At 56.4% G+C, this 21,869-nt stretch overlaps 1 protein-coding gene across 2 annotated transcripts; it reads left to right on the top strand.

The window, feature by feature from the left end:
- Positions 1 to 5,327: 5,327 nt before the first annotated feature.
- LLGL1 (LLGL scribble cell polarity complex component 1) lies at positions 5,328 to 21,432 on the top strand (the record flags this gene model as incomplete). 2 transcript variants are annotated; one of them, XM_084236858.1, is made up of 22 exons in its annotated part: positions 5,328 to 5,408; positions 8,920 to 9,017; positions 11,405 to 11,486; positions 11,577 to 11,707; positions 12,861 to 13,019; positions 13,097 to 13,259; positions 13,343 to 13,478; positions 13,769 to 13,823; positions 13,989 to 14,143; positions 14,216 to 14,439; positions 14,644 to 14,711; positions 15,733 to 15,886; positions 15,966 to 16,070; positions 16,652 to 16,944; positions 17,201 to 17,348; positions 17,575 to 17,728; positions 19,280 to 19,575; positions 20,047 to 20,311; positions 20,486 to 20,600; positions 20,794 to 20,900; positions 21,159 to 21,270; positions 21,354 to 21,432. In XM_084236858.1, the coding sequence occupies 22 exons, from the start codon at positions 5,328 to 5,330 to the stop codon at positions 21,430 to 21,432; spliced, it is 3,180 nt and encodes a 1,059-aa protein (XP_084092984.1). The 2 variants fall into 2 exon arrangements, with proteins under 2 accessions (XP_084092984.1, XP_084092983.1); XM_084236857.1 differs by having other exon boundaries at positions 21,150 to 21,270.
- Between the last annotated feature and the right edge of the window lie 437 nt (positions 21,433 to 21,869).

The following is a 21,869-nucleotide window of genomic DNA, read 5'->3' as shown; positions in this document are numbered from 1 at the left end:
CTTGGTTTCTTCCTTTGTATAATGAGCATAGGATTAAAGGAATGACTATGGTGTCTGGCACCAAATGGTCAGTATTAACAAATGCTAGCAATTAAAGTTTGCCCCATTTTTTTTTTTTTTTTAGATTTTTTTTTTTTAATACAAGAACCGGGGTACAGGCCAGATGTGCAGGAGGGCGAGAGGATTCACCTGAGACAGAGCGGGGAACAGAACAGGCAGACAGACTGAAATACACTGCTGAGGGGAGCAGCGGGCGAGACAGGAGAGGTCTGCCCTGCCATATGGGTACCTCCGCAGCCGGCGGGAATCGAACTGGTGCTGCAGAGGCTGCGGACAGCTTCACAGCACTGCGCTCAATTGCCTGCACCACCAAGGAGGCCCAAGATTTGCCCCATTTTATAGATAATGAAACAAACCCAGAGGAGATGAAATGGCAGAGGCAGGATTAGAATTTGGGGACACAGGAAGGTAACAGAACCCCACTTTCTAGCAGACCTGTGACAGTATCTACTTCCCCAGCCTGGGAGCATCAAACCTGACACATTGCAGGGGGCAGGTGCACCCAAATCCCTAGGTCTTATGGTCCAGCATGAGCCTTGGAAAGCACACCTCAAGGCAAGTATCAGTTCTGCACCTGGAGAAGGAACGCTGGCAGGAGGTACAGAGACCCAAGGATTACCCTTCATGTAACCCTGGGCGTCATTTTGCTCTTGTAAAATGACAGCCTTGGGGCTGCCCCAACACTCCCCCTACCTGTCTGGCCTTTACTGGAGGCCCAGCATATTGTTCCCTGTTGACTAAGGGGCCCAGATAACACCTTTAGATCCAGCTTCATTTTGTACATCACTCGATGAGGCCCACTCCTCCCAGCCTCTGGCTCCTCAGTGGTCTCCTAGTCAGCCTGCATCTCACTTTCTCCATCTTCTTCCACCCCAGCCAGACTCCACTCCTCTAATCTTTGGGCCTCCAGGAAGAAGCTACATGTGTGGTTTGGGCTGCAGTGGAGGGTTGTGACCTCAGCCAGGAATTGTGCCAATTCCGGAAGACAGGACCTGCCTCTTTCAGCCAGGCTCTCCTGATTTTCCTCCCACTGACTCACTGCTGTTCAGCCTCCCTCTGGGGCTTTCCCCTGCTACCCCTTCTTGCCTTAGGTGACCTTGAGCAAGCCACTTCTCTACTCTTAGATTCCATTTACAGTTGATAGAGAGTGTCCTTGCACCTGCCTTCAGCACCATTTTAAGGATAGAAGGAGATAAAGCACAAATACAGCATTTATTGGGATGCAGCCTATGAGGATAGCCTCAATGCATGCCACTCTGGCTCAGAAATACCTCTATAGCCACCTGCCCCCCTGTATTCTATCAACCACCATTTCTTATAGACTTGACTCCTAAACAGCACAGATTAATATTTTTGTTTTATTATTTTTAATAAAATATTTCAAACAGATGGAAAAATGCTTAACAGAAACCATACAAGCACCCATCACCCACACACATTAACATTTTGCATATTTTGCATATTTGCTTGATTTTTAATGTGAGAGAGAGAGATCAAGACTGTGTGTGTGGTGTTAACACCTACAGTGTGCCAGGCACTGTTCGAAGCACTGGGGATACAGCAATGAACATTAAAAACCCAGCCCATAGGGAGCTCATTTTCAAAATGAGAACAAGCAATATATACATGAAGAAGTGGATAAATGGTTGATGAGAGAGGGAGAAGAACCAGGCAGAAGAGGACACCAGGAGAGGGGATAATAGGTCAGGGAGTTTTCCTTGAGCAAGTGCCAAGACCAAAAAGAGAGAAAGGATTTGGCTAAGACAAAATCTGGGATAAAGTGGTCAAACCACAAACAGCAAGTGCAAAGGTCCTGAGGCAGAAGCTTACCTGGTACATTTCTTGAAGACTGGAGAGGCGCCCAGTATGTCCTGGGGTGAGAGTCTTAAAAACAACTGGCTCATTAGGTACAGGCCCTGTGTTCAACATGTATTTTGAATCATCTCAATTAGTCCTTACTGAATGTTCAGATGAAAGAACTGAGGCCCAAGGTGGACAAGTGGCTTATCTGAGGTCACCTAGCTAGCCAAGGGATGTTTTGGAATCTGAAGCCAGAGCTGGGACCCACCCCAAAACTGAGCTCCGGGAGGCCTGGGAGGAGGAGGAAGGACCCACCCCACCCAGGAAATGCCAAGGAGGCAGCAACCCCTCCCTGGCCTGAGGTTGACCTGAGCCTGGGAGGCTGAAGGAAGAACCAGCTTTACTTTCCAGTGCTGCTGACTGACTCAGGTGCCCTCCTGTGTCCCCCGGCTCCCAGGATAGGTGTGGGGGCGCCTGAGATCACTGCAAACCTGGTGTTCACGCCCTTGTCTGGGTTCCTCTGGGCCTCAGTTTCCTGCTTCCAGCAATGAGCAAACTTGGTTTGGCAGTCTGGCCCTGTTGCCTTGGGCTAACATGGGTAATCATAGGCCTGGTCTGCCCCTGGATCACTGAGGAGGGGAGAGACAAATAGTCATTAGTGCTCCAGAACCTTCCTGTCTGGAAGCTGGTACCCTCCCCAGTGACATTCCTAAACCTTATCTGGCTCTATGCATGTGCTGGCTCTATGCATGTGTCTGCCTGTACCTCAGTTTACCTATTTATATCTGGTATACCAATTTAATGCCTTTCAACCTAGTGGAATGAGACCAAGCTGGGCCTCAGAGTCACCTGGGAAAGGCCTGGATTAAAATCTAGGTCCTGGTGCCCCACTCCACAGGCATTCACATTTGGGGGACCTAGACTCTGCATTGTTAACAGTATATAGGGGCGGGGGGAAGTTCTGACACTTCGAGGAGCCATGTTTGTCATGGGATTCTGCTCTCAGGCCCTCTCGATCTGTTAAACTCCTTACCTAGTACAACCTGGCTTGAATTGCGCCTCCCCCCCACCCCTTCACTCCAGAACACCTGCCCCGGGTCAGATGCCGCTTCTGTATTCCCACAGCCCCCAGTCATCCCCATCACAGCACAGTAAACTCTGGGTGGCTGTGTCCCACAAGCTGGGGGTGAACTAGGGAGTGTGGGGCAGGAGGCATGGCTACTTACTGTTTGATGACTAAGTCCCATTTCAGAGACAGAGAAAGAGAGAATGAAGAAGAGCAGGAACTTGCCCAGGGTGAGAGAGGGGACGGCTCAGATAGCAATTAGCAAGAACTATAATAATAGCTAACACGTGGCTCTTCCTGTCTGCAATATACCTTCGAAGGACATTACAAGTACTAATTCAACTCTCAACTCATCTTCACAAACCTTTGAGATAGGTACTGGTATTATCCACATTTTTACAGACAAGGGAAACCAAGGCACAAAGAACTTAAGAAACTTGCGCTAGGCTGCTCAGCTTCTAAATGATGAAGTTGGATGTGAATGAAAAACTTCCCTGTGTGAGGCACTCATTTTATGGTAGAAGCAACTAGGGTTCAAGCCCTTAATCACTCAGTCAGTGGGTGGCAGGGTAGGGACTAGAACCCAAAGCTGTTTGAGGTGCCTGTGCTGGGTGTGGGGTGGCTGGAGGGGTCTGAACCTTCTTAATTCAGCCAGCCTGCATACAACTCAGGTCTAAGTCTCCCTTGCCTTTGCTCATCTGTCTTAGCTTCCTCATCTGTAAAACTGGGATAACATTGCTATTTTTCTTATAGAACAACCTCCCCCCATAAAACTATTGTTAAATTGGGCCTCCCCGGTGGCGCAGCGGTTGAGTGCTGGGTTGCGAAGCTGCCCGCGGCCTCTGCGGCGCCGGTTCGATCCCCAGCTGCTTCCCGGCCACCGGAGGAGGGTCCCGCATGGCGCGCAGACCTCTCCTGCCGCCCGCTGCTCCCCTCAGCTGTGTACTTCGGTCCTTCTGCCTGCTCTGCTCCCCGCTCTGGCTCTGGTGAATTCTCTCACCCTCCCGCACTTCTGACTGTACCCAGTGCATGTATAAACAAACAAACAAATAAAGAAAACATGCCTCTATAAAAAAAAATTTAAAAAAAAAACTATTGTTAAATCATTTGAAACTTGGAAAAGGTTTGAGTAGTGCTGCCACACACTTTAAATTTGTTAACATCCTCACTCCTCTCACCTTCTTGCTCCCTCAATCTATTTGCTCCTTTTCCAGATTCAACATTAATAGAATTGGGTATGGCAAAGTGGGGGCCAGTTAGGCCCCTATTGCTTGGCAACTGTCTGGGGGTCACAAATCACCTCCCTTGGCAGCCAGTAGGAGTGAAGCTTGGCCCACCTAAACTGGGAACTGGTGGTGTCCAGCCCTGAGCCTAGGGCAGCCTATCCTCAGCCTGGAAAGTAGTTCAGCTTCAAAAATTTTTGTCCAGATGAGAATAGGAGACCTGGGAGGTGGATGGGGACAGAGTGATTATCCTTCAGAGTGGAGGTTGGGTGCAGCTTTTTTATACATTGTTCCCTGCAGGGGAGGCTCTTCCCCCTTTTTGGAAAGCCCAAATCCAATCCCATGATCTGTTGTCCCACCTCCTGAGGTAGGCCTTTTTCTCTCTGCTGGGTTTCTGTCACTTCTATTGCCTAATGGCACTTCTAAGACTCGGGCTTCTACACATTCTACATTGGTTCCTGAAGGATGTGTAGGAGTTCCCCATGGGCTCGTGACTGGGGAAAGTATTCCTTACTGATCACACAGCCAAGACAAATGCATGGTGGTTGGAGATGCCTCTGACATGCTGGAGAACGGTCAAAGTGGTGTCCCGCGAAACTATCAATAGTAAAATAACTTAGCAATCACCAGGTCAGTAGTATTGATCAGGAAAATGAAGTTGAGGGGGCCAGGGAGTCAGTTGCCCAGAGTTACCCTGGCTTTCGGGACAGGGACTCCCCATAACCTGAGTATGCACCTCGCCTGCAGGTTGGAGGAAGTAAAAAGTTTTCTCCAAGTTCAGGAACACGCTTCGGGCGCACCGCCCCCACCCCCCAGCCCGTCCCTAGGCACCCACATTGGGGCCCGGCCTCATGGACTACAAGTTCCGGCAGGCCCTGCGTCGAGGCGCATGCTCCGTGGGCATCCTTTCGCGAGCCCGGCCGAGCCCGGGGGGCCCAGACTTCCCCCATTGTCTAGCCAGAAGGGGCGGTGCGAGAGGGGCACGGGAGCGCTCATTGGCTGGGAGGCGCGTCAGTCGCAACCCGTGCCCACCCACGTGCGGGCCCCGCCCCGCGCGCCCGCGCCCGGGCCGCCTGGCGCCCCGCCCGCGCCTCAGGACCGGCGGGGCCGCGCGGCGCATCCTGCGGGCGGCGGCAGCAGCGGTGGCGGCGGGCGCGGCGCCGGCGGCCGAGCGCAAGATGATGAAGTTTCGGTTCCGGCGGCAAGGCGCCGACCCGCAGCGCGAGAAGCTGAAGCAGGAACTCTTCGCCTTCAACAAGGTGCGGCGGCGGCGGCCCGGGCTGGGCGGGAGGGGGCGGGCCCGAGCCCGGGCTGGGGGTCCGGGGCCGGAGCCACGTCGGGCCGGGGGGAGGGGGCGCGGGCGCCGGCGGGGAGGGCCGGGCCGGGCGCCCTCTCGGCGGCCCCGCCTCGCGCGCCTCGGGGCGCTGCGCCCGGGCTCGGGCTCGGGGCTCTCGCCGACTTTCCGCGCCCGCCTCTCCTGCGCGTGTGGGCCGCGCCGGCCGGGTCCGCGGGTCTCTCCTGCCGGGCTCCGGGCGCCGGCCTCTCGCGCCCCGCAGTGCGCGGGGCGCCGCCTCTCTGGCCTCGACGGCCGCCGGAGCGCAGCCCTCGCCGGCGCCCCGGGAGGGGTGTCTGCCCTGGCCCTGTGTCAGCGGGGTGGCCCTTCGCTGCCTCCCTGCAGCTCTGCCTCTCCATTTCTGTCTCACTTTTTGTCTCTGCCTGTCTCTTCCTGCGTGTCTCTGCCTCAGTGTGTCTCGGGGGCGGGGGTGTTTCTGGAACTCTCACTCTGTATCACACTCTGTTGCTGCATCTTTCTTTGGGGTCCCATGCGAGCCCCTTCGGACAGCTCAGGGCCCTGTTTGTTTTGCTTCTGCACCCAGGGCCACAGGAGGGGTGAGGAGTGGAGACATGTGTTGGGGGGTAGGGCTAGGAAATCCCTTCCATTTTCCTCTCCTCCCTTCCCCCACTTCCCTAGGCTCTGTCTTCCCCTGCTCCGCCCTTCCTTACTGGGGGCTTTAGGGGAGATGCCTAGCTCTATACCCAAGTGCGCTTCAAATCATGGGGCCACAGCGTCCCTTGCTGTGACATGGGACCGCTTTCCTCCCTGCTGTGGGCTTTGACTCCCTGTGTCATATGGGCCAAGGCTAGAATGGGGGTGAAGGGCTGCTCCTTCCTTTCCTTCTCTGGGTAGGGCACATAGGGAAAGGGGCTGCCTTCAGCCCCAACTCCACATGCACTTGTGTTTGGCAGCAAGAAGTCACAGGCTTCACTGGCTAACTCTAACCCTGGCTATGGGTTCTGGTTCCCGAACCTTAAGGCCCTCTGACAGCACAGTCCCTCACTGCTCTTTAAGATTAGTTAGCCCCATCACACAGGTGAGAAAATTGAAGTTCAGAGAGGAGTGACAACCTTCCCAAGTCACTGAGTGAGCTGGGACTCTGCCCCAGTGTCCCTTTATTATTAAGATTTGACTTTAGCTTTGAAGGGCAGGAATTTTTGGAGGATCTGCCATAATCAAAGAGATTTGTCCAGGCGGTTGCTCTGGGTTCACTGAACCTGGAGTGGCTGAGGCACCAGGATGTTTCTTGGGGCAGGTAGGGTTTTTGATTGGGGATGGCTGCCCGAACCCTCATAGTTAGTGGCCAAGAACCTGCCAGGGATCCAAAGGGGAGACTGCTACCCAGGGGCTTCCAGATGGCCCCCTTCCTGTGCTGGGATGGTTATGAGGGTGAATTCCTGGGAGGTGAGAGGGGAATAAAGGTGCGGGTGTGCTAAGACTGCTCAGCCAGTGAGTTGGGGTGTGAAATGGGGACCTGAGACAGATGATGGGGAGAGCCCCCCTGACTGGCCTTGGGTTGGCAGAACAACTCTCAGCTAAGGAAGATGAGACCCCATTCTTGGGCAAGGGTTTTGGTCACCAGAGGGAATAGCAGGTGCTCACTAGAGAAGGCCCCAGATTTCTGAGTTTGGGGGTGGGGTGGAGTGGCCCATCAGGAGTGAACAAAGACTTTGGACTCAATCTTCTGTCCATGTCCCAGCCCTGACCACAGGTCGTCTGTGGGATATCTAGTTTATGCCAGGTTTACAAATATTGAGCGCTTACTGGGTATGAAGGCTCCTTTTAGGTGCTGGGGACTCTGCACTGACCAAAGGACAATTATTTCTTTACTCAGGAGCTTGTACTAGTGGGGGAGACAGTGAAAAATGAAAGCATAAGAGTAAAATATGCAGTAGTTTGGATGGTAGCCAGTGCTGTAGATAAAGCAGGATGAGGGCATCAAGTGTGGGGATGCACGGTTGCTATATCTGGGGAATGGGGGTGGTTTATGAAGTTTTTGGAGGAGTTGACTAGCTGAGATCCTAGTGCAGGGAAGGAGCCTGCTGTGGGGAGTTGAGGGACAGGAGATGCACAGACCCTGAGGCCTTTAGTAAATTGGAGAACAGAAGGCCCCTGGACCGGGAGTCAGGTGGGCCAGGGGGAGAGTGGGAGGAAGAAGCTCAAATGGTAAGACTTGGCTTTGACTCTGAGATAGCTGGATGGGTCCTGAGAAGAGGAGGAGCTGGCCAGACGTGGTCAGGTCCAGCATGGGGATTGCCATGCTCGTGGGAAAGCGAAGCTGCCCCCAACCCTGACCAAATAGGCAGCTTTATCCTCAGGTGGACTCACTGCCTCCAATACCCAAATGGGAAACTGAGGCTTGCAGGGTGCTGTTACTAGCCACACAACTGGGTGCCAAGCCAGCTGTCCAGGTGACTTAGTCCCTGCCTGGATGAGCCGGGGTAGGAGGGAGGTTGGGTGTCAGGCCTGGGGACCAGGGTTTTTTACAGAATGTGTCTCTTCCTGAGACAGTGGTCAGCAAGTACTATGACACAGTGACCTACATTAGTGTTGAGGACAGGGGTGCAGGTACCCCAGGGAGGATCTCCTATTCAGGCCTTGGGGGATGATCCTTAGGTGGGTGGGCCAAGGGGGGAAAGTACAAGCCAGGTGGAGTAATGCAATCCGGAGGGTGGGCAATGCTCTCTGCACTAGGACTGGCCCTGCCAGGAGCAAAGGACCCAGTGGGAACTGCTCTACTGATATCCCCTGTGCACAAGCCCCCTTCACACCAGCCTAGCACAGATGGGGTAGAAATCATGTTGTCCAATTTCCAAGTGGCGAACCCGAGTCTGAGAGGTGGGTCATCCTTTCAGGGACTGGGCCGGAAGCTCCCTATCTCTGGGCAGAGGCAGCCCTGTGGTTGGGAGGGGGTGGGGGGGAGGGTCAAGAGCCCCTGCCTGACTGGGTGTTGGCCTCTGACTTCCATACAGGGACTATGTTTGGGAAGTGCCGTGGATTTCACAAGGGACCCTGGGTAGCTTGGTGCCTCACCAGGCACCTGTGCTTCTAAGAGTAGGGTGTAGATGCCCCCATGTAGCAGGCAGGGTCATTTCAGTGCCAGCATCTCATCAAGCCTTATTCTCCCTGTTTGATGCCAGGGCCCCGAGTATAGTAGGGTGGACTTGGGTGTTGAGAAAGGGAGGGGCTTGGCCAGGGGAGGCTATGGATGGCAGGCCCTAGGGGCTCAGGTCCCTGCACAACAACAGAGGTGTGATTGTCCATTTCACAGTTGAGGACACTGAGGTACAGAGTGTGGGATCACCCCTCAGCTCCCTTCCTCCTGCTCCAGCCCTGCTGTGCAATAGCAGCAAAAGCTGGAGGCTGCAGTGAAGCAGTTCTCAGGGCAAGCTAGGGGCAGCCTGCCTGTTGCAGTGCCTTTCCTTTCCTTGCAGACTGTGGAGCATGGCTTCCCCAACCAGCCCAGCGCCCTGGCCTTCGACCCTGAGCTTCGAATCATGGCCATTGGCACCAGGTCTGGGGCCGTCAAGATGTATCCTTTGTGGCTGTGGCCTCCAGGGTCTATCAGAACAACTTGCGTGCAGCTCCCTGTGTGCTGGACTCCTTGGGCAGGGCCCAACCTTGGAAGCCTTTGTAGGTGCCAGGATCCTGGTGGGGGTTGGCTCAGCTTCTGCCCCAGATGCCTCCTCACAGAGATAATGGCGGGGGCGGGGGTGTGTTTGGGGGGGAGGGCTTCAGCTTGCACTGACCACAGCTGTCTCTTGATGCATTTCAACAAGCCAGTTACCTAGGCGACCCTGCGAGATCTTCCCAGCAACTGTGACTGAGGAGGCCAGGCCAGGGGGCTGGGCTGTGCTCAGTACCCATCGAGGCTAGTGAGTGGGCTCGGGTCACACAGAGGGCCTTGCCCTGTGACTGGACACACACACATGTGCATATGTGCAGACACGTGTGTTTAGTGGAAGGGCGGGGGGCTGTGCCAGGCTCGGCGTGGTGAGCACAGTACGGCCCCCACCTGGTTGCTGGTGGCTGTACAATAGGCCGTATGAGCTGCACAAAGCGGGCATTTTCCCTGCAGGCGCAGGGTGGGGGTGGGGTGGGGGCAGGCAGGCAGCTGAATGCCTCCTTGCCTGCTGTGGAGAATTCTACCCCCACTGCTTGTGGTGAAACCCCACAGGCGGGGAAACTGAGGTTCAGGGTCTGGATGGCAGCTGCTTGGTAAAGGTTGCCCACCGCCTTGGGTCTCAGTATCCTCAAGCACATCAGTTAATGGAAAATGAGTCAGTGCTTGGAAAGAGGATGGTGATAAGGGGTCTCCCTACACCGGGGCTGATGCCGCTGACCAGGCAAGAGTGGACATGTGGCCCTATGGTTTGAGCTCTGCAGTGTGGCTGTGGCTCCTGAGGTACCCATGGGGCAGGGAGCTGGGTGGAGAGGGGCCTGGGCCCTTCTACCCCTGGCCCCCACTTGCTCTGGTAGGCACCACCCTCCTGGCCTTTGCGCTCCTGCTCCATGTAGGGGCTCTCCTGCTCCACACACGTCATGTCTCTGCAGTACCTTTCTGCCACAGCAGTCGTTGCACGGAAGTGCCTCATGCTTTGCATGTGTTAACAACTGAAGTACCCCCCCTGGTATTGTCTTCTTGTGCACTGGCTCCTCAGGCTCACAAAGAACCTGATGTACTGGCAAGAGACAGCCTTGAAGAGGAGGCCAGAGCCCTCTTTCTCTCCTGCTTCCTCCAAACCACCTGGGCTGGGAAACTGAGGCTGGAGAGGACAGCCCTGCCTGCAGAGGCCGCCCCTCCCCCTCAGGGCTGACTGTTTCCTTGGTGACCCTGGTTCCTGCTGAGCCACTCCTGCCCCTTCTTTTGTCCCATCTTCTGTGTTCTCCATGGCTCCTGCAGGGAATCCCAACTCCAGCTCCAGGCAACAGGCATTGTCGCTGGGCAACGCTGATGACCCCTCCCTAGCCCTTCCTCTTGGGGCCCCTCAGGCCTTACTGGTCTACTGTGGGAGTTGTTGGGACTTTGGCACTGATGCTGGATGCTTGCAGCTGGTCATACAATCTCTCCAAATCTCTGTGTGCTTATCTGTAAAATGGACCTGCTAGGACCTTTCCTTCAAACGGATGTTGCTGGCTGCCTGCCTGACCCTGAAGGAGGTTGGTTTCCTTGTTCACAATTAGAGTTTGTCCTGGAGCAGTGGGAAGAGGTAGCCTGGACTCTTCTGTGCTCCCAACTTCCCTGCCTGAACTGGGCTGGCATCTCTGACTTGTGTGATCCCACCCTGTGGGCCAAACTCTTGGGCCCACAGACACATACAAGATCCCCAGGTGTGGACCAAGTGTTTTGGGTGTCCTTTTATTCTCATTTGCTCTGCATCAACCCTACAGGGTGAGGGTGGGAATGGAAAGTCGCTAGCCCATTTTGCAGCTGAGGTGAAAGTCATGCAGCAGCACATGACATGTAGGAGCTGCGAGGAGCCTGCATTGAGTATACTTTGGGAGAATAGGATGGTGCTTTTTATTAAAGATTTATTTATACATACAAGATCTAAGGTATAGGCTAGAGGTGCAGGAGGTGAGAGGATTCACCAGAGACAGAGTGGGGAGCAGAACAGGAGGATTGACTGAAATACACTGCTGAAGGGAGCAGCGGGCTAGACAGGTGCCCGGGATTGAACTCCGACCATCACAGTGATAGTGCTGAGTCTTAACACCTACGCCACCAGGGAGGTCCCACGGATGGTGCTTTTTCAGCTACATAGCCCACCACCTGGACCTTGGAGGACTCCAAGATAGGCAGGACCAACTGAGGCCCATCTGAATGGGCCTGGGGAAGGATGAGAATTGGACATCTCCTGTGCTGTCGTTTTCCCAGCCCATGCCTGCTTGTTTCTGCCCTTGATTTATTGCCCTCAGCTACGGTGCCCCTGGCGTGGAGTTCACAGGCTTGCATCGAGACACAGCCACTGTCACCCAGATGCACTTCCTGCCTGGGCAGGTGAGCCTCTACCCCCTCCGCCTGGCTCCCATGGTTCCTGTGGCCCACCCCCTCAGGCCAGCCCAGTCTTGGTCTCTGCTCACCTACTAGGGCCGCCTCATGACCCTGCTGGATGATAGCAGCCTGCATCTCTGGGAGATTGTCCACCACAACGGCTGTGCCCACCTGGAGGAAGCGCATAGTTTTCAGCTGCCTAGCCGGCCAGGTTTTGATGGAGCCAGGTACTGGAGGACCGCCCCCACCACAGGGGAGCCTTGCATGGCTGTGGCAACAGGAAATCCTTGTGAAGTCACAGTGGGGGCAGAAGCTGCCCCTGGGGCTGCATTCAGGGCGGCGGGTATTGAGCTGGTCATGAGTCCCAAAAGGCAGGGCTTGGGTCATTTGAGGTGTTCTACATGGACTTTGTGGTATTAGATGGAAGTTTCCAACTGAGTCTGAGATAAACTGGTAGGGTCCATGTTCTAGACTGCTAGGCCTTTAACAGGTGGGGTACCAGGAGACACAGGATAGGAGAGCATGTGTTGTGCATCCTCACCTGCTACATGACACGGTACTTCTTGCAACAGTGGGTTTATCTGGATTGTAGAACAGGTCTCAGCTGAGCTGACATAAGCAAGGGTCCCCTGGCCCCTTTGAATTGGTGGTAGGATGACAGGCCACAGTATGCATGGGTGGAAGGAGAGGTTTGGGGGCAAGGAGGTGCCGGAGAATATCCCAGGGGGCAACAGAGTGGGCCTGAACCCCTAGGTGAGAGCATAAGGGAACTCTCCTGGCCCTGCCAGCCAATGCTGAAATGACCAAGTAGGGGCCAGCCAATGCTGAAATGACCAAGTGGGAGAGTCCTTCATACCATAGGATGCCTTCCAGGTTCAGTGAGAGGCCTGTCTTGCTTCTTCAGGGTCTGGATGATGCCCCATTCTTCCAGCCCTGATGCAGGGGTGAAATTCTGGTGTCTCCAAGCCTTTGCACAGGGCAGGGGTGACCTGGGACTCTCCTGTCAAGTCAGGGAAACATCTCTGAGCTGGTGGTGTGTTTCCTGAGTGTGTCCTGGAACTCAGGGTCCTGGTTCACTCAGGTGGCCTGGTTCTGCCTCCCCTCATCATAGGTGGGAGGAATTCAGGAGCCCATCACCAAGACCTTGGAAAACTATTTTTATCCCTCTCCCTGCTGACATCCTGATGAATAATTGAATTAGCTAATTATGATGCCCACAGCGCCACTGTCACCTTCCCCTCACACCAGCCCACTTGATAATTAGGCCCCAGCAAGTATAGAGGGGCTGATTTGAGCTGATAGACAGCCCAGACTCCTCCATACCCTCCCCAGCAGGTAGATGGGCTCACACCCTTACCTGCCTCCCCCATTCCCTTGCAGTGGCCCACCTAGCCTTGCCCGAGTCACCGTGGTCCTGCTGTTGGCTGCCAGTGATGTTGCAGCCCTGGGCACCGAGGGTGGCAGTATCTTCTTCCTGGATGTTCCCAACCTGATGCTGTTGGAGGGGCAGACGCTTGGTCCAGACGAGATTCTGCGAAGGTGAGAGCAGGCAAACTTCCCAGCACCAGTTCTGTGCCTGGGCAGTCCTCCTGCCAGCTCACCTGGACTCTCTGCAGCGTGCCAGATGACTACCGGTGCGGGAAGGCGCTGGGTCCGGTGGAGTCACTGCAGGGACACCTACAGGACCCCACCAAGATCCTCATCGGCTACAGCCGGGGCCTGCTAGTTATCTGGAACCAGGTCACGCAGTGTGCGGACCGAGTCTTCCTGGGGAACCAGGTGTGTAGGTGAGGTCAGTGCCTGGAGCAGGGCCCTCTTCTCACAGCTGCCTAGCTTATGCCTGTCCTCCCCTCCCCCTGCAGCAGCTGGAGAGCCTGTGCTGGGAGCGCAGCGGTAGCACGCTGGTCAGCTCACACAGTGATGGTAGCTATGCCGTCTGGTCTGTGGACACTGGCAGCTCCCCAATATCGCAGCCCACGGTAGCCACCACTCCCTATGGTGAGTGCAGGGGAGGCCAAGGGCAGCCCCCGCTCTCTTGAGTGAGGGGTAGGTGGATGACGCCAAGCCTGGGTGCTGGGGCTGCCTGGCCTTGGTGGGGGTATCCAGGAGGACTTGTGGAAGGTGACAGTGCCAAGTCAAATGCAAGAAGGTGAGGCTCCCAGGGTTGTGGTTGGGGCTGTGGTGCTTCCCTTCGTAGCTGCAAGGGGGTGGTGATGAATGCAGGGCAGGGTGAAGCATGAGAAATGCTGGTCCTGGGAAGTGAGTCTAACACTCTCTCATCTCTCTAGGCCCTTTCCCCTGTAAAGCCATCAACAAGATTCTGTGGCGAAACTGTGAATCTGGGTAAGTGGGGAGCTGGCTCCCAGATGTGGGTCAGGGCCTGCTTCTGGCTGAAGAGATGAAGGGGGTGCTCTGGGACTCTAAGGATGTCTTGTGATACTCTTCCTGGACTGGGCATTGTGTGTTCCCAGCCCTTGTGGCTCATGTGGCTTCTTCACCCCAATGCAGGGGCCACTTTATCATCTTCAGTGGTGGCATGCCGCGTGCCAGCTATGGCGACCGCCACTGTGTGAGTGTGCTCCGGGCTGAGACTCTGGTGACGCTGGACTTCACCTCCCGCATCATCGACTTCTTCACAGTGCACAGCACACGGCCTGAGGACGGTGTGTGCCCTCCCCTCCCTACTCTGTGCCCTGCCCACCTGTGGCTGCGCTCATCCCTTCCTTGACCCACAGAATTCGACGAGCCCCAGGCCCTGGCTGTGCTGCTTGAAGAGGAGCTGGTGGTGTTAGATCTGCAGACACCTGGCTGGCCGGCCATACCCGCTCCCTACCTGGCTCCTCTACACTCGTCCGCTATCACCTGTTCAGCCCATGTCGCCAATGTCCCTGCCAAGCTGTGGGCCCGCATTCTGAGTGCTGGCGAGCAGCAGAGTCCCCAGCCTGCCTCCAGTGCCTTGGTGTGTGCCCAGAGCATCCTTGCAGGCTGGGTCTTGAGGAGGGAGGGTGTTCCTAGTGGAAGGCACTGCCCAGGCCCAGGCCTGGGGGTAGGACTGTGGCAAGAGGAACTGAGAGGCAGATGGTCTCGGTATGCTGTGCCCAGGGTGAGAGGGAGAAGACACTTGTCCTGATCTTTCGCTAATATCTCTGCCTCTCTCTGCCAGAGCTGGCCCATCACCGGGGGTCGAAACCTGGCCCAGGAGCCGTCACAGCGAGGGCTGCTGCTGACTGGGTAGGCAGACATGTCCCACAGGCAGGCATAGTTGTGATGAGTGTGTGTGTGTGTATGTGGGGTAGCAGAGCCTGATGTGACCCACACAGGTTTGGAAGAGCCTGTCCGGGGCCTGGCAGGTACTGACCTGCCCAGTAACTCAGGCGTGGCCCCCGGTGGGACCAGGTTGCCCCCTCCTGCAGGGTGGATTGGGATGAAGCCTTCCTAGACCCTGGTGCAGGTCCCTGCCCTGCCCTGCCTTTTGGCCTGGAACTGAGCTCCACCTACCCAGCCTGCCCTGGGACCGGAAAATCTGGGCTGGCCCACGCGGAGCTGCCCAGGGCAGGTGCTAGAGAGCCTGGCCTGGGCCTGGCGGGTGCTGACGTGCCCGGTGACTCAGGCCCCAACTTCCTGCCCTGCCCGACTGTCTGCATGTACTGGGACCCTTGGGCCTTGGTTCCAGTGTTTCATCCTCTGTTGGAGAATTAATGGTGGCTTTAAGTGCCACTAGAAATGTTCCAACCAGCCTCACAGACTCCTGAACCTTCTCATACCTTGACTCTGGGTTCCTACCACTATCTAAGTCTCCTCATTTTGGGGTCTGTGTCTCATGGCTGCACCCCAGATTTAACTGTTTTTTCCCTTTCATGTCCTCTCCCTGCTGTTTCCTGGCCTCCTCCATGCTGCTCTGCCTGCATAGCCGCCTCTGCCCCAGCTGATCCCTCTGCTCTGTGATTGGCTAACTCTTGATCTTTTCTGGGTACCCCAGTAGTAGCAGAACCCCTGTGATCCTCTGTTCCCTGTGTTACCCCCACTACCATCTCTTGCTTATCATTATTTCCCTACCCTATTTGAAAGGCCCGGGTGCATGTGGTGCAGTAGGTGTTTAGTACGAGTTTGGCCTACACAGCAGAGATTTCCTGTTTGCTGTGTGCATTAAGAGTCGTGTGCAGTCGGTGCTCTGTGAGTGGTCTCTGGATGACTGGATGGAGGGTGTACGCTAGGTCATGGGATGGTCTGACATCACCCTCCCTGCCTGCAGCCATGAGGATGGCACTGTGAGGTTCTGGGATGCCTCCGGTGTGGCACTGCGGCCTCTCTACAAGTTGAGCACAGCTGGCCTCTTCCAGACAGACTGTGAGCATGCTGACAGCCAGGCCCAGGCCGCTGAGGATGACTGGCCACCCTTCCGCAAGGTGGGCTGCTCCCCCAAGCTGGCCCCCTCCCCCAGCCCCACAGAGCCTGCCTCGTGTCATCACTTCATCCCACCTCCAGGTTGGCTGCTTTGACCCCTACAGTGATGATCCCCGGCTTGGTGTGCAGAAGGTCGCTCTCTGCAAGTACACAGCCCACATGGTGGTGGCCGGCACTGCAGGCCAGGTAGGGCTGAAGTGTCCTCAGGCTTGGGGGTCTCAAAGGGTTTTCTGAAGGAGCTGAGCCTGAACTGCAGGGTCTGGTGAAGTAGTAGAAGGCAAAAGCTCAGAGGTGGGAATGAGAGACCCCATGAGGGGTTGGCTGGGATAAGGCTGGGCAGGGAGTTAGGGTCTGTCTGGGGGTTTTGAGTCCAAAATCTGCCTCTGGGGGACCCTGGGGAATTGGGGACATAGTGGGAATACTAGTGAGATGCATCCTGGGAGGGCAGCAACCAGTGGGGTTTTGGTCACTGTCATGATCTAGCACTCACAGTATACAGAAAGTGCTCAATTTGTACTTAAATTGCTAAATGGTAAACAGGCATGTGAAGGTGGGTACTTCACTCTTGGAGGGTTAGGACTGGCACCATTGTGTTCCTCAGCCCCCAGTGAGGGCTCTGGTACACAGTAGGCATTAAGTAAGTGCTTATTCACCGGGTGAACTCTAGACAATGCAGGGACCATCGTGATAGTGACTTTGCAGACTTAGGTAGGACACAGGTAGCCCCATTCCCTTGCTGACCCTCCTCCATCCCTCTGTGGGCTCAGGTGCTGGTGCTGGAGCTAAGCGATGTGCCATCAGAGCAAGCAGTCAGCATGGCCAGTGTGGATCTCCTCCAGGACCGCGAGGGTTTCACCTGGAAGGGCCATGAGCGACTGAGCCCACGCACAGGGCCACTGCCCTGGCCTGCTGGCTTCCAGCCCCGTGTGTTAGTGCAGTGCCTGCCGCCAGCCGCTGTCACAGCCATCACGCTCCATGCTGAGTGGAGCCTCGTCGCCTTTGGCACCAGTCATGGCTTTGGCCTCTTCGACTACCAGCGCAAGAGCCCTGTTCTGGCCAGGTATTTAAGGGGTGTCCTGGAGCCTGGAGAGATGGGGTCTACACGTCTGCCTAGCCCCCTGCTCCTGTGGGACCTCACTGTTGCCCTTTCTGAGATTTACTGGTGAGGGCAATACTGTTGCATCTGGCAGCTTTGTCTTCACCTGACAGTGGGGCAGTGTCAGAAGACTCTGGCTCCCTGCCCTGAGGCCTGCTGGAGCACAGTGGCTGCCCCAGAAGGCCGCCCCATAGTATGACTGGCACCTGACTGCTTCCAGGTGCACCCTTCACCCCAATGACTCCCTGGCCATGGAGGGGCCGCTCTCTCGGGTGAAATCGCTCAAGAAGTCACTGCGCCAGTCTTTCCGGCGCATTCGCAAGAGCCGGGTCTCGGGCAAGAAGCGGACCCCTCATGCCAACAGCAAGGTGAGATGGGGCCAGGCTGCCTGGGGACCACCTCTTCAGGCTGTGCTGGGGAAACGGAGTGGGACTCTCATCCTGACCTGGAGCCTGACGTCTGCTCACCTCATATCATCCATCCCTCAGCAGCCTGGGCTCCCACGATGGGGAGGGTGTGGGATGTTAGGTACCAGGCTGTGGGAGCAGATGGGGTACAGGGGAGGTGGGGTTCCTGAGCCCAGTGCCCCTCCAGTTGCAGGAGGCCAACGCACATCTGGCAGAGCAGGTCTGCCCCCACGATGTGGAGATGACACCCGTGCAGCGCCGCATCGAACCCCGCTCGGCCGATGACTCCCTCTCGGGTGTCGTGCGTTGCCTATACTTTGCTGACACATTCCTTCGAGATGGTGAGGGGCAAGGGCTGGGATGTGGGCCTTAGTTGGCCCTCTGGGAGATAGGCAGAGTTGGGGGAGGGATGGGGCTGTGCCTTCAGTGAGGTTTGGAAATGTTACACAGTGTACACTGTGTCCTGCCTGCCAAACAGTGCCCTGGGAATTTCCCGTGGTGTGTTGGTGAGTGAGCTGGGCTGGCTTCTGAGGCTCGGACTGGCAGGAGGGAGCCCAAGAGCTGAAGAGCAGGAGTGCAGGGCTGGCCACGGCTGAGAAGCTGGTGTCTGAGTACGGGCAGAGGGCTCGAGGAGGCCCTGGCACAGCTACTCTCGGCCCCGTGGATGGGGCTCCAGGAGGGTCCTGCTTGGAAAAGTGGTGTGACTGGGTTTACTGACTGATTCATTTGTTGATTTTAATTTGTACAATGGAAAATTTTGGCCACCTACAAAAACGGTTACAGTCACCCGCCGTCACAGCTCACCTGGGCTGTCAGCCATTTGCTGCTGCACTGTCCCCGTCCCACACACTGTTGTGTGTCTTGCTGGAGTGTTTTAAATGAACACCCACACTCAGTACTTCAGCGTGTGTCTAACAGAGATAATCAGCCACAGGCCCAGGCCGCAGCCCGTGAGTGGCCACCGATCCAGTGCTTTTGGCTCACATTTGCCTTTTTCTATGGCTAGTGTTTGTTGGGCCAGCAGCCAGCTCGTCTGCACGTGGTGCTTCACGGGCGTATCCTTCAGTCTCAGTCTGAGGGGAGCCCCCTTCTGGTGTCGTTGTTCTACTGAGAGTTCTCTGCTTGGTGGATTTTTCTGCTGTTTGGATGTGCCAGCCCTAGGGGTCTTCACCTTGTCCCACTTTCCCCATGGGAAGTCCAGCAGGGTGTAGGCTCTCGTAGCCAGGCGTCTGTGTCCCGGGCCATGTTTTGAGTTGCTCACTAACTTTTCACCGGCATTTGGCCCTCGTTGCTTGAGGTATCATTCCTCAAGGTGCACAGGGCTGCCCACTGGGGCCGCCCACACTCCCTCATTCTTAGCTCTGGTTCTTCACTAAAGAACCTTCCCCAGAGCTTCAGCTCACACAGGGAAGGTGGGTTGCACAGCATTCAGGACTGGCTCAGTTCATTCCAGCACAGGCCTGGGACCACACTGAGGCAAGTGGGGTGAAACGGGGTTGGTGGAAGGTCACACCTGGGGTGTGACACACCTGTCACAGCTGACTGCTGACCTTCCACCACACCTGATTCTCAGTCTGTTGCCAGGACTAGTGATGAGGAGGCGGAGGGGAGTTGGGGCTTAGTGATGAGGCTGCATTACTGAGATTGGGGCTAAGGAAAGAGCCAGAGGGATCGGGGTCCAATTTGGGTGCTGTTGATGTTCTTATGGAGGTTCCCCAGAGATAGTTCCTGCTTCCCAGGGAGGGCTGCATCTGAGGCCAGATTGCTGTCAGCAACATAGAGGTGGTGCCCAAGGCTGACTGAGGTCAAGGGAGGCATAAGACAGGAGAACACCAGTCCTGGTCCCAGGGCATCAGGAAGATGCCTTCCCTCACCAACCCATTGCTCCTCAGCGGCCCACCATGGGCCCACCATGTGGGCAGGCACCAACTCTGGCTCTGTGTTCGCCTATGCGCTGGAGGTGCCTGCGACAGCAGCGGGCAGTGAGAAGCGACCTGATCGGGCAGTGGAGGCCGTGCTGGGCAAGGAGGTGCAGCTGATGCATCGTGCACCTGTGGTGGCCATTGCTGTGTTGGATGGGCGCGGCCGCCCACTGCCTGAGCCCTATGAGGCCTCACGGGACCTGGCACAGGCACCCGACATGCAGGGCGGCCATGCTGTGCTCATCGCCTCTGAGGAGCAGTTCAAGGTACGCTGCCATGGAGACCTCCCTCACAGCTCCCCTCTCATGGACACCAGTGGGCCCTCTTGAACCCCTTCTCTGCCTATACCCCCTATCCTCTGAGACCCCTGTGATACCCCTGGCCAGCACAGATTCCCTTTTTGCCTCCTGCATTCCTGTATGACCTCCTCCCTCAAAGTCCCCACCTGTGCCCTAGACCAGTCCCTGGTGCTACGTTTGGCAGGAGCTCATGGTTTGAGGGGGACATCAGTTATCTGAATCTTACAACTCAGAGTACCTGGTTTTGCCACAGAGGAGGGATTCTGGGAGGTTCCTGGGAGCAATGTGAAGGCGAGAATGGTAGTTAAGGGCGGGAGGTCCTGATTGGCAGGCTGGGCTTGCGGGAGGGGTGGGGACTGGTGTTGGCATCCCAGAGGGTAGGACCCTGGCGCTATGCAGAGGGCCCGGCCCTGCTCACTGCTGCCTTCTCGCTGCCAGGTGTTCACACTGCCCAAAGTGAGCGCCAAGACCAAGTTCAAGCTGACAGCCCACGAGGGCTGTCGTGTGCGTAAGGTGGCCCTGGCCACGTTTGCCAGCGTGACCTGTGAGGACTATACTGAGACCTGCCTGGCCTGCCTCACCAACCTAGGTGATGTGCATGTCTTCTCGGTGCCCGGCCTGCGGCCCCAGGTGCACTACCCCTGTATCCGCAAGGAGGACATCAGTGGCATTGCCTCCTGTGTCTTCACGCGCCACGGCCAGGGTGAGGCAAAGCTTCCCAGGGCCAAGGGACCCAAGTAGGCCAGGAGAATCGCCAGGGAGGGTCAGCAGAAAGGGTGTTCCAGGTCGGGGGGCATGAGGCATGTTGGGGTAGGGTTGGGGGAGTCAGCTGCAGGGCTGTGGAGTCACGGCCTCACTACTCTCCTTTCCCACCCAGGTTTTTACCTGATTTCCCCGTCTGAATTTGAACGCTTTTCCCTAAGTGCCCGGAACATCACAGAACCACTCTGCTCTCTGGACATTAGCTGGCCCCACAATGCTGCTCATTCCAGGTGCATAAATGGGGTCAGCCCCTGACCCAGAGGCCCAGTCTTGTCCCCACCCTGATACTGCATGGAGCAGGCCTGGCCCCCCTGGTGTCAGCCACTCAGGTGCAGTGCACAGGAGTAGGAGGGGAACAATCCGGCTCTCAAGCCCTAGGTACCTGCCAGTGACCCCCATCATGGTCCCATCTCTGCACTGCAGGCTCCACCGGTCACCCAAGCTGAGCCAGGCGAATGGGACCCCAGGTGTTGTCCTGGCCCCATCGAATCGTGATGAAAGCCCCGATCCTGTCCAGAGCAAGGGAGCTGGTGAGGGGGACTGGTTGTGAAAAAGGGGTGGCAGGATACCACACAGCTCAGACATGGGGCACACCCCTACAGGAGGCAGCAGCTGGAAGCCTGGGGAAAAGAGATCTGGGAGGCAGGGTGGAGGATCTTTATGTAGGTGCCATGTCCCTCTGTGGGCTGGGTTTGGGACTGGGCCCCCAGGTCTCTCGATGCAGAGGTTGTCCAGAGAGTCTAGCAGGGCCTGACCAAACCCTCCCTGTATTCCTGCAGGTAACCCAGAGCCCCCTGAGGCCACCCTCTCGCCAATGTCCATTGACTCTGCCACCAGTGCTGATACCACGCTGGACACCACAGGGGATGTCACAGCAGAGGATGTGAATGACTTCCTGGGGTGAGGCGGGGAGGGGGGCTGCCCATCCCTCAGCCCTGTGGCATGAAGCCCGAGAATGTTCTGATCACTACCATTCCCCCCAGCTCCTCAGAGGAATCGGAGAGGAATCTGAGAAACCTGGTAGAAGATGAGACCCGAGCCTGCACCATTCTGATTAAATGAGGTGCTGTAGGTACGGGGCGTCCCTGGGTCCTCCTGGTCCTTATCCCTCAACAGATTCTACTGCTCAGGGGGGACTCCCATCCCTGCTCTGGTCTCACACCTCAAATCTTGGCAGGCCCCTGTGATAGAGGTGCTCTTTGAAGCCTGGAGGCCTTCTAGGGGTGTCTTAGTGGGACTCCAAGGGCCCACACAGATAGGATTCTCAGGGTTGGTTGTTAGGAAAACAGGGTCAGCCATTCTACCCTGGATACCATGGGTGGTGGTTGAACCAAGACCAGACCAAACTTAGGAGTGGTGGTGGCTTGGAGTGGTTGTGCCCTGCTGGGTGAGCCCCAAGAGGGGGCCTAGATCAAGACTGATGACCACTGCTCCAGTCTCAGATCTGGGGCTCACAATTCTGCCAAGTGTACTTGCCATTGAGTGCCCCTGTCCACACA

Source organism: Talpa europaea (genome assembly GCF_964194135.1).
Source record: "Talpa europaea genome assembly, chromosome: 7".
Classification (NCBI taxonomy): Eukaryota; Metazoa; Chordata; class Mammalia; order Eulipotyphla; family Talpidae; genus Talpa; species Talpa europaea.
Note: the sequence above shows the minus strand (reverse complement) of the source record. Positions and strands in the feature narration are given on the sequence as shown.